Below are 12,314 nucleotides of genomic sequence, written 5' to 3'. Positions count from 1 at the left end.
ATTCTCATCACTCTTGCTGCTAATCAAGACATTAGCCATATAATACAGAATTATGCAGTGCCTTCATAACTAAAACTTTTATACTACACTTTTTAACAGCATTTGAGGAAGGGAAAGGGGCATTTGTCTGAATATGGATTCAAAGTTGTATATATTTCCTGTCATTCTACAAAGTGACTTTGTGAAGCAAAATTTTGCTAAATGTTAAACTTGAAAGTTTAGTATACTAGATTAAAATACTGTCCACTAACTAGTTCATAGACTTTAAAAGTAAAATACGTACAACTGTTAAAACAACATGAAGAAAATTTCATTTTTTTTCTGCTGCTGCTGCTGCTGCTAAGTCGCTTCAGTCGTGCCCGACTCTTTGTGACCCCGTAGACGGCAGCCCACCAGGCTCCCCCGTCCCTGGGATTCTCCAGGCAAGAGCACTGGAGTGGGTTGCCATTTCCTTCTCCAATGCATGAAAGTGAAAAGTGAAAGTGAAGTCGCTCAGTCGTGTCCGACTCTTAGCGACCCCATCGACTGCAGCCTACCAGGCTCCTCAGTCTGTGGGATTTTCCAGGCAAGAGTACTGGAGTGGGGTGCCATCGAGCAGTTAAAAGACAATGCTAAAATATTAAAATGAAAATAAAACAAATACTTTCCAACCAAAAAAAAAATTGTGTAGACACATTTCACACAGCTTGTATTTACTTTATGTGTTTTAAAAAGATAACAAAATCAATTTTAAAATATGTGGGAACTTAGTAACAAATATTCAGGTTTCTTCTAGAATATTACATCCATTAGCTTTCCCTTACATAAATTACTAGCTTATAATATCCCACATGTATATGTTTCCCTCCCATTATGGTTCTGCTGTGCACAGGAGAGAGACAGTTATATAAGCATAGGTTGCATGTATTTCTGCCAATGTTTATCTTGTTTCTAATGGGCTCCAAAGAGCCTTCTGCTTTTGAAGTTACATGTTAGAACAACAGTGTGCTTCTCTGGCACAGCACATGTGTTTGTGTAGCCGCAGGTGTCTTCAGGTTTTGCTCAAACACAGCAGATGTGTGAGTAACTGAAGGGTGTGTCCTCCATTTTACAGATACTTAAAAGCGGCCCCGGATTCTGGGAATCAAAGGCAAGGGCAGAACACCAAGCCTCTCCTACCTTGAAGACTCATGGAAATCACACCTGAAACCAGTTTTTCTTGAAGAGAAGTATGTCGGGTATTTTTTCCAATGTGGTGTTTTCTCAGGTTGACAGGTTGATGTACCGTCAACCTATGTTTGGGTATACGGTGTGGTATGGTTAAGTGTGAGCACAGTGTTGTACAGCAGATCTCTAGAATGTTCATCCCCCATGATGGAAACTCTACATCCATTGAACAGCAGTTGTCCCTTTCTCCCTCCATCCCCAGCCCCCAGCAAACACCATTCTACTCTCTGCTTTTGTGATTGTGGCTCCTCTCCATACATTACATACATACGATCGTGCAGTACTTGTCCTGCCGTGTCTGGCTTATTTCTCTTAGCATAATGTTTTCAAGGTTCGTCCGTGCTGTAGCACACGACATGGTTTCCTTCTTTTTTTAAGGCTGAATGGTGTAGCTGCTGTGAGAAACATATGGTCGTTTCTCAAAAATTAAAAACAGAACTACTGTATAAGCCAAAAAAAACCCTGAAATCATGATCTTGAAGAGATAACCTCAACTCTAACGTTCACCACAGCTCTATTCACAAGCGCCAAGAGGCAGAAATACCCAAAGTCCAGGGACGGATGAATGGATAAAGAAAATATGGTGTATACTTACTTCCCTGGCTTTCAACAATTACCAGTTCCTTGTTCAAATAGTACCAAAAACCTCAAAACGTCTCCAGAAATTCCAGAAAAACATCTGTTACTTTTCTATTTCCAATTTCTTTTTGAAGTCATTATTGAGTCAAGGTGGCAGAAAATAAGCCTCGGTCATTTGGGATTTGACCTTCAGCTCTTTTCTGGGGTTAAGCCTCATCACTCCTGCAGAGTACTAAGCGGCACTGAGTAGGAAGAGAGTCTGGTGGTCGGCCATCAACTCACTCAAGCACTCAAGCAGTCACTAAGGAAACTCCTACTCTGATCATGGTCACCTGGGTGCCTTAGACTGGAGTCTCTAGGTGTTAATGTTCTGGCACACTTACAGAGTAGCTAATAAACACAGAAGGACTTAGTTGCTTAAATGAAATGGCAGTTGGGGAATAAAAAATACTATTAGAAAGAAAAAATTCTGTAGAATTGTTTGTGTATTATGAGCACAAATTACAGATGGGAAATAAGTGTCTTTCCCCCATTCTCCTTTTTGGCTATATAACCATTAACTTTTGTATTGTATTAAATTCAACTACATAATTTTACCTCCTGTATACCTAACATTCATAAATGTTTTACTAGATACAGTGTTCTGGAGGAGGGCATGGAAACCCATTACAGTATTCTTGCCTGGAGAATCCCGTGGAGAGAAGACCTTGGTGGGCTATAGTCCATACGGTCGCAAAGAGTTGGACACGACTGAAGCGATTTAGCACACACAATGTTCTACATGCTTTAAATATATTAACTCATTTAATCATCCCCATGACTCCATAAAGTTGGTATTGCTTTTTTTTTTTTTTATTTTAGAGATAAGAAAACTAAGGCTTTGAGAGGAGATAGCTTTTCTAAAGTCACACAGCTAGCAAGTGGCAGAGCCAGGATTCAGATTCAAACAATCTACCTTCTGACTCTAGATTCCATGCTTCTCAGCCACTGTGACCCAAAATCTAACCAAACCAAGTCTGCCGAACACTTGGAATTTATCCAATATTTTGCTGTCACAAACAAAATTCAAGGAACCTTGTCAAAGTTAAATGTTTACTCACAAAAATAATGACCACAATAAAAGCTCTTAAAATTGAAATCTTAGATTAAAATTGAAAGATTTTGCTACAACCCACACATTCTTTAAATGGGCAGTCTTACATTTGTGGGGAAGCATAATGTGTGTGCACGCACACACACACACACACACACATACACACACCAGGGGAAAGATTTGCCGTGAAGTGCACATAACTATATAATCCATTTGTGGTTAAAGCTGGGAGGGCATGCATCCTATAAGTGACAGACCAAGAAAGAAATATCACCTTTTTTTTATAACTCATTTTTTCTTGACTACACTGCTCCTCCAAGCAAGAATACTGTATCACTGTATTAACTCTGGAACACTCTGCAATCACAACCTTATAATACTTCACTCAGTCAAAATCAGCTGATAGACACATAGATGGTGAGCAGACAGCTAGATATTTGGAAAGCTGTTCTCTAAATAGCAATCTCCTCCCAAATAGTATAACAATGCTAACGATTTGGTACTGATCCCTTCTCTTAAGTATTTCCCTGTAACTAAAATGAACCTATTATTGAGGATTTGTTTCCATGCTAGTCTAAAGTACAATTTTGCAACATGACCATCTTGGAATAATTTAATCTCTAAAAACAGCAAAGACAAGAAATAAAATTAACATTGCTTTATTACACACCTCATATCTGTAAATATTGCTTTACACATTAAATGTTTGCTTATTTTAACCTGCTATGCTCCTCTAAAAGCAAAGTAACTTCTTTTAAGAACAAAATTAAAGCTCTGTTAAAAAGGTTGCAAAACCTCACTGCATTTTTAGACAGATAGTTAGCTGCTTCCTTACAAAAATAAGAAAAATGATCTGTACATTGCCATAAAAATTCAAGAACATTCACTGGAAGAAAAGTGAAAGCTTCAAAATGATACATCCTTTCACACTAAAATAGCCTAATTTTCACCTTACATATAAAAGGAAAGAAGAATACTCTTTGTTAAAAATGTTTACATTAAAACTAAGGCTTTCAAAGGAAAACTTCTCTTTAGCATGTCTAAGAAGCTAGATTTCAGGAGCAAATTAGAAAACAGAAAATGGAGCATCAAATTCACAGACACCCGTTTAATGGAAGACCTGCTATCTTAGAGAGACCCACCCAGAGAGGCATAAGAAATCCCACGACTCCCATGGACGCTGTGTTTGTCCTGCACAACCAGTTCGGCCAGTCCTGAAAATGCCTTCAGACTCAGCAGGCAGTCAGCTCTCTTGTTTCCACACTCTATATAAGGTGAGGCTCAGAGAAAGGCTTGATGACGCTTCAGTGATACTTCACCAAAACCAAATGGCAGCTGCCACTGGCCTAAGGAAAAAACGGGGAAGAGAGGGCCTGGCCTAGGACAATTTAAGAAGCAAACAATGCTGCTTTTACTCCCACTCATGTCCTTTTGGTGGCCTCTCTCTTTGCCCTTGAAGGCCTGGGTTTTCATGTTCCTCTATGTGCAAATACCCACTAAGGCATGCTCTCTCCTGGAGTTCCCTGTGTTCCTAAATGACCACATGATCTTTTTCGTTCATGAATTCAAAATTCTTAATTCTTCTATTATTTTAAAAATTTTAATAAAGCAAACTCATAAAAAGTGTAATTCATACTAAAGGGTGATTGACAGCCTGAAGTATTTGCTAGGTAAGTGTTAGTGACAAGTTTGGGAGAGAGATGAAAGAAAGTGGGCCTGATGGCTGATTTCCTTGATTCATGTCTATGTCTCTTTAAAACATGGCAGTGAGGGACTTCCCTGGCAATCCAGTGGTTAAGACTTCACCTTCCAAAGCAGGGGGTGCAGGTTCAAAGCCTGGTAGGGGAAGTAGGATCTCATATGCCTCGTGGCCAAATAAATCAAAACATAAAACTGAAGCAATATTGTAACAAATTCAATAAAGACTTTAAAAGAGGTCCACATCCAAAAAAAATTTTTAAATAAATAAAACAGGGTAGTGATTAGGAAAATGACATTTTATAGTTTCCAGATTAAAACCCACTGCAGAAGTGATAGATTTGGGATCTTACGACAGTCACAACTCACTTATGTAAAATTTTCATGCCCTCCCCCAACCCCTAGCTCCCTTTACCTGTTAAAATCTGACTGAGAGAACATGATTATTTGGCTCTAAACTTTTCAAAGTGTTGATCGGTGGGAGACATAAAGAAAATGGTGATAGAAGATTTATTTTTACCAGAATTAGGTTAAAAGAAGTTTTTAATATTAGCACCACAAAAAAAACATTTCATCTCTGGAAACCTGCCACCAGAAGTCAAGGAGCCTTAGCTGGAGGGAAACTTAGCCAGTCACGTTTGCTCCCAGTTCGTGGATAAGAAAAGAGACCAAAAAGCAAATCTACAGTTTCACCTAATTCCCCTCTTTCCACTGAAACCAAAAAAGCTTAATTAGCTGTATATGATTTTAAACATTACACAAATGTACATAACTATCTCCTGATATGCTTAGTTATCATGCAGCACCTAAGAACCAAACATAAGTTCTATTTTTTAGACCCTGTATTCCTATCAGAGGACACACCATACCCCAGCCACACTTAAAAGTAGTATCTTCTCCTTTGCTTTTTTACTTTGTTTTAGATGTTGCATTGATTAATGGTTATACAAATATTAATCAATAAATGATATATATGTGCAGAACCGGAGAAAGCAATGGCACCCCACTCCAGTACTCTTGCCTGGAAAATCCCATGGGCGGAGGAGCCTGGTAGGCTGCAGCCCATGGGGTCACTAAAAGTCGGAGACAACTGAGCAACTTTCCTTTCACTTTTCACTTTCCTGCATTGGAGAAGGAAATGGCGACCCACTCCAGCCTGGAGAATCCCAGGGACAGCAGAGCCTGGTGGGCTGCCGTCTATGGGGTCGCACAGAGTTGGACACGACTGAAGCGACTTAGCAGTTAGCAGTATGTGCAGAACAGTGCTCCTATAGAACCTTGCTACCTCCTGGGCTAACTCAACAAATCTGCCTCCAAAGTCAAATAAAGAATTTTTTCTTTTTTTTGACAAGAGTCGGGGTGGGGAGTAGGTCCCAGTTCTTCATAGTTGCAAAATATTTAAATTAATTTAACCTTAAGTATTTTCTTTCAAAATTTTTTTCAACTAGTGATACCTATTATTTGTCTATTTTTTTTATCATTTGAAGTAAGTATACAATAATGTGATATTAGGTTTATCATAAGAACAGATGCTAATTATTTAAAGTTTAAACATCCTTGCCTTGGGGAATTCTACAAGGCTTTCCAGAGGTTCTAGCACATGAACGAATTTGAGAAGCACTAATTTAAGCAGCATCTTGGAAGATGTTAAATTGCACCTAAGGTTTAAGTTTCCTTCCCTATATTTGTTTGATTCTTTCTAGCACTGTGTAGTATTTACCTGCTTTAATAAGGAACAATGTATTTTATTTGAAAATAGTAGTAAATACAAATGCCTGTTAATACTCATTGCTACCATAACAACAAAGGGAGTGTTTTTTCAGATTGACTCTATGGCATAATCACAGTCCATCTAAAAATAAGATACTCTAATTGCAAATGACTACTGTCAGTAGAAAAATAAAGAGCCACATGTGCTAAACATGCAAATGAAAATATGAAAGTACGATTCTCAAGAGGAGAAAAGCAACTTTTTCTCAGTGTAATTTTCATTACTGACAAGTTACCAAGAGTAGTCCTGAATCTCAGGGAAAGGTCTGTGGAGCAAAAATGGAATTTCTAGTCCAGAAAGCTGTTCTACTATATTCAATCAAGTACAAGTTTCTATTGTTGGACTAATATTTAGCCAATGCATTTACTGAAAACATATTTGTAAATGAGAGATGGTCCTTTATAGACCTTAAATCCAATGCTATAGCATGAGATTTCCTGGTTGACTATTTACTCAGTAATAAAAGAGGGAAAATCTGTTCTAACATTTTTAACTTCCTAAAAAAATCAGTGGCAAATTGCTTGAAAGTACAAATCGGTAGATAGCATAATTTTTAAAATTTAGAAAAATTCATAAATATTCATAATATCTATATATTGCTAGATATATAGAAATAAATTGAATTTTATAATATCTCTTTTAGAAAGATGATGTCTGACAAAGACATATCTAATTGTAGCACTGTAACATTATCTCTTTGTGCATGTTTCTGCTAAGGCAGTAAATTTGGCTTCCAAATTATTTAAAAAGTCAAGGCCGTCTTCTTCCTGCTTTTCACTGCAGCAACCCACAGAACCGGCTGGAGACCCTCTTCCTTCATAGTTGTACGTAAGGACATAATCTTGTGATGGCATGTGCTCTTCATCCTGATTACACAGATGCAATTTCTGTAAAAAAAAAAAAAAAAAGGGGATTGTATTATTGTTTCAAACACACTGAAACCGATAAACATAAAATTTATTTTTATTTACCTTTTATGTTTAATTTTTAACCAGTGTGTCCTCTAATGGGTTCCTACATACAAAAAATGCACATGGTTGGTCTATATCACAGCCATACCACAAAGTCAGTACATTTTACATTTCTAGTAACCCATACAAATAAAAAAAAAAATGCACATTATATTTAAGTATATTTAAATTACTAGTGTAATATTTAAAATATTAATTAATATTTCATTTAATTGTTAAGCACAATTAAATTATTATTAAATTAAGGCTTAATTTAATAAATTTTAAATCTTAAAAATATAAGATTAAATTCTTATCCCTAAATTTTATATCACCACAAAATGGTGATAATATGCATAGTTATTTGGAATTTGAGCTTGGATAGTTAAACAGTCCTGATCTGGAGTCATAAGCTTAGTTTGTCAACTAGCTATATGAATTTGAGCAAGTTACTGAACATCTTTAAGCCTCAGTTTCCTGATTTCTAAAATAAGAATACGGACAATAACTATCTCACTGGATCATAATTAAATGACAAAATAATAATGCATGAAAAACACTCTTATTAAATGTTCAATCAACATCATCTAAAATTGCTATTATATGCAGAAATAATGTGGGTAAGGATTACCACATTGTCTTCAGAATCAAGTTTCCAAGAGAGCCAAAACACAGCAAGATAGAAAGATGCACAAATTTTCAGTGAAATTTAAAGATAATCAAGATAACCTACACTGTAAAAACTGGGCCAGAATAGAGGCCAGTGATCAGCCATATTTACCCTGGCTGGCTGTCACTGGCCTGTCTGTGAACTTGTCAGACTCATGAACTCCCTCCCTTTCTCACTGGTGTACCTATCCCTTCTCAAAACCAGCACATACTTCCTTGGCTTATGTTAGCAAGTGTCTCTCTTTATGACCATTTTAGCATCACACCCCATTATAGACATATACATTGGAGAACACCCCTAAGAGTGTTTCTTAAGCTTTGCTCCTCCTCAATCAACCTGATCTCATATGGTTACTGGCTGTCTAGAAACAGAAACGAGATTAACTCAGTACCAGAAAGAATACTTAATCCAGTGGCTCTCTACTCAGGTTGCACATTTGAATCATAGAGGAGATTAAAAATAAAAAAGAAAGAAAAGCCAAACCAATTAAATCAGAATCATTCAAGGTGAAGCACAGCATTAGCACTGTTTAAAAGCTCCCCAGTGAATTCTGAGGTGCTGCCATGACTGAAAATCCCTTACTGAACTTCACATCTTTTACATCCTTGCTTTCCTCTGATTAGCAACCACTATACGTTTGCATGGTGCATAGCTCATTATGGGCTTCTCTGATAGCTCAGATGGTAAAGAATCTGCCTGTGATATAGGAGACCAGGGTTCGATCCCTGGGTTGGGAAGATACCCTGGGGAAGGGAATGGCAACCCACTCCAATATTCTTGCCTGGGGAATCCCATAGACAGAGGATCCTGGCTAATTTGCATGGTGCTTTTACATAAAAAAAAAAATAGTTCAGACAGATCATATTATTTCATTTTCATTCTAGAATTCTGTACAGATGCTTTGCTTTCACAGAGAGATGCAGAATTGACTTGGGGATTTTTGTAATTGTGAAGAAAGAGATTTCCCCCTCTATTTTTCTAAATGAAAAGAGTTTGTGAGATAAACATACATCTAAAAGTAAAATGTAACTTCAGTGAGGAAGAGTAGACTCCTCCAATTTTCATGAGATTTTAGAAATTAAGAGAAATGTGACAGATGAAATAAAATCTTTGAACTTAAGTAATGAAACGAAATCAAAGAGCAGGGGCAAAAATAGCCAGAGAGTGAGAGGAAAAGATACATTGGAGAATATGAAAAAGAAGTTTCTGAAAATAGATGTTAATCTCAATTTCCTAAAGTTCTCCACTGGGACATTTAAATTGTAGAGACAGAATGCTCAGGGAAACTCACTTCACCAAGACGGGGTTGAGTGAAATTTTGCCACTCGGAGTAAGTGTATCTGGAGTTCTCCACCTCAACAGCGCCTCCTCTGCAGGAGTCCAGGGTGTGATGATGTCCAGCCCCGCGGCACGACTCCAGCGTATGCTGTCCTCCTTTCACCATTTCAATGCTTTCCTGCCCTCCATTTTTGACTCCAGATCCCATAGTGCCACAAAAGCCCTGGTTAGCGTTGTTGACTGTCTGGGTCATAAACCCATTGGCAGAACACTGAAATAAAATAAAAGAGGACAATTCATATCGGTTGGAAATGGATTCGAAGTTAAGTCAAAAGGAGGCAAAGGAGAGAGCTTGTTTACTCCTAAATTTTTTATTCATTCATTCATTCAACAGACATTCATCATTTTCAGTTGTGTGCCCAGTCTAGGATGCAATAATAGAGACGTGGTCCCTCAGTGGCCCCAACGAGCTCTTACTCCAATGAGACAGAAAAACAGACAATCACTCTAGGAATATGATTACCATGATGTATAGGTGAACACATCAGAGGGCTTCCCTGGTGGCTCGGTTGGTAAAGAATCTTTGTGCAATCAAGAGACTGCCTACAATGCAGGGCACCCAGGTTCAATCCCTCGGCTGAGAATATTTCTTGGAGGAGGAAATGGCAACCCACTACAGTATTCCTGCCTGGGAAATCCCATGGACAGAGGAGCCTGGTGGGCTACAGTCCATGGAGTCGCAAGAGTCGGACATGATTTAGCAACTACACCACCACATACGTGAACACAGAATGCTAGAGGGACAGAGGAAGAGTATGAAAATTCAAGCTCAGAGAAACTAAGTGGGACATACTGGGGAAACTCCAAGCCGAGGGACTCCTACTTGAAATGGGAGAAGAATATATTATTTGCAAGAAGATCTAGATGCAAACACAAATAGACTTCCTCGAGGGTTCTCAATTATAGCCTGTTGAGAATGGTTACCACGGATGTTCAGAGAGACAGAGAGAAGCTGGAGAGGTCACAAAAGGCAATGCTAAAATTTTTTAGAAAATCTTGAAGACTATCAGTTCAGTTCAATCGCTCAGTCGTGTTTGACTCTTTGTGACCCCATAGACTGCAGCACACCAGGCTTCCCTGTCCATCACCAACTCCCAGAGTTTACTCAAACTCATGTCCATTGAGTCGGTGATGCCACCCAACCATCTCATCCTCTGTCATCCCCTTCTCCTCCTGCCCTCAATCTTTCCCAGCATCAGGGTCTTTTCAAATGAGTCAGCTCTTTGCATCAGGTGGCCAAAGTATTGGAGTTTCAGCTTCAACATCAGTTCTTACAATGAATATTCAGGAGTGATTTCTTTTAGGATGGACTGGTTGGCAGTCCAAGGGACACTCAAGAGTCTTCTCCAACACCACAGTTCAAAAGCGTCAATTCTTTGGCGCTCAACTTTCCTTATAGTTCAACTCTCACATCCATATATGACTACTGGAAAAACCACAGCTTTGACTAGTCAGATCTTTGTTGGCAAAGTAATGTCTCTGCTTTTTAGTATGCTGTCTAGGTTGGTCATAACTTTTCTGTCAAGGAGCAAGTGTCTTTTAATTTCATGGCTGCAGTCACCATCTGCAGTGATTTTGGAGCCCAAAAAATTAGTCTGTCATTGTTTCCAATGTTTCCCCATCTATTTGCCATAAAGGGATGGAACCAGATGCCATGATCTTAGTTTTCTGAATGTTAAGTTTTAAGCCAGGTTTTTCACTCTCCTCTTTCACTTTCATCAAGAGGCTCTATAGTCCTTCTTTGCTTTCTGCCATAAGGGTGGTGTCATCTGCATATCTGAGGTTATTGATATTTCTCCAGGCAATCTTGATTCCAACTTGGGCTTGATTCAGTCCAGGATTTCTCATGATGTACTATGCATATAAGTTAAATAAGCAGGATGACAATATATAGCCTTGACGTACTCCTTTTTCTATTTGGAACCAGTCTGTTGTTCCATGTCCAGTTCTAACTGTTGCTTCCTGACCTGCACACAGATTTCTCAGGAGGCAGGTCAGGTGTCTGGTATTCCCATCTCTCTCAGAATTTTCCACAGTTTATTGTGATCCACACAGTCAAAGGCTTTGGCATAGTCAATAAAGAGAAGTAGATGTTTTTCTGGAACTCTCTTTCTTTTTCGATGATCCAATGGATGTTTGCAATTTGATTTCTGGTTCCTCTGCCTTTTTTAAATCCAGCTTAAACATCTGGAAGTTCACGGTTCATGTACTATTGAAGCCTGGCTTGGAGAATTTTAAGCATTACTTTACTCGCGTATGAAATGAGTGCAATTGTGTGGTAGTTTGAGCATTCTTTGGCATTGCCTTTCTTTGGGATTGGAATGAAAATTGACCTTTTCCAGTCCTGTGGCCACTGCTGAGTTTTCCAAATTTGCTGGCATATTGAGTGCAGCACTTTCACAGCATCATCTTTCAGGATTTGAAATAGCTCAACTGGAATTCCATCACCTCCACTAGCTTTGTTCGTAGTGATGCTTTCTAAGGCCCACTTGACTTCACAGCCCAGGATGTCTGGCTCTAGGTGAGTGATCACACCATTGTGATTATCTGGGTCATGAAGATCTTTTTTGTACAGTTCTTCTGTGTATTCTTGCCACCTCTTCTTAATATCTTCTGCTTCTGTTAGGTCCATACCATTTCTGTTCTTTATTGTGCCCATGTTTGTATAAAATGTTCCCTCGATATCTCTGATTTTCTTGAAGAGATCTCTAGTCTTTCCCATTCTATTGTTTTCCTCTATTTCTTTGCATTGATCACTAAGGAAGGCTTTCTTATCTCTCCTTCCTATTCTTTGGAACTCTGAATTCAAATGGATATATCTTTCCTTTTCTCCTTAGCCTTTTGCATCTCTTCTTTTCATAGCTGCTTGTAAATCCTCTTCAGACAACCATTTTGTCTTTTTGCATTTCTTTTTCTTGGGGATGGTCTTGATCATTGCCTCCTGTACAATGTCATGAAGCTCCATCCATTGTTCTTCAGGCAGTCTATCAGATCTAATCACTTGAATTT

General features: G+C 38.4%; 1 protein-coding gene across 7 annotated transcripts in view; it reads right to left on the bottom strand.

Annotated features, from left to right (window-relative positions):
* Nucleotides 1–3,521: 3,521 nt before the first annotated feature.
* The window catches only part of DSC3 (desmocollin 3), a 53,981-nt gene continuing 45,188 nt past the window's right edge, over nt 3,522–12,314 (bottom strand). For 5 of the 7 annotated variants that reach the window (XM_055558970.1, XM_055558969.1, XM_055558968.1 and 2 more), the window contains 2 exons: nt 9,259–9,516; nt 3,522–7,234 (listed from right to left, as the gene is read on the bottom strand). In XM_055558970.1, coding sequence (XP_055414945.1) covers nt 7,037–7,234; nt 9,259–9,516 — 456 coding nt within the window. In that variant the 3' untranslated portion in view covers nt 3,522–7,036. Of the gene's footprint in view, nt 7,235–7,318; nt 7,362–9,258; nt 9,517–12,314 lie in introns of all 7 variants that reach the window. The other 2 variants (XM_055558971.1, XM_055558973.1) reach the window with 2 other exon arrangements.

Source organism: Bubalus kerabau, chromosome 21, assembly GCF_029407905.1.
Source record: "Bubalus kerabau isolate K-KA32 ecotype Philippines breed swamp buffalo chromosome 21, PCC_UOA_SB_1v2, whole genome shotgun sequence".
In the NCBI taxonomy this organism is placed as follows: Eukaryota; Metazoa; Chordata; class Mammalia; order Artiodactyla; family Bovidae; genus Bubalus; species Bubalus kerabau.
Note: the sequence above shows the minus strand (reverse complement) of the source record. Positions and strands in the feature narration are given on the sequence as shown.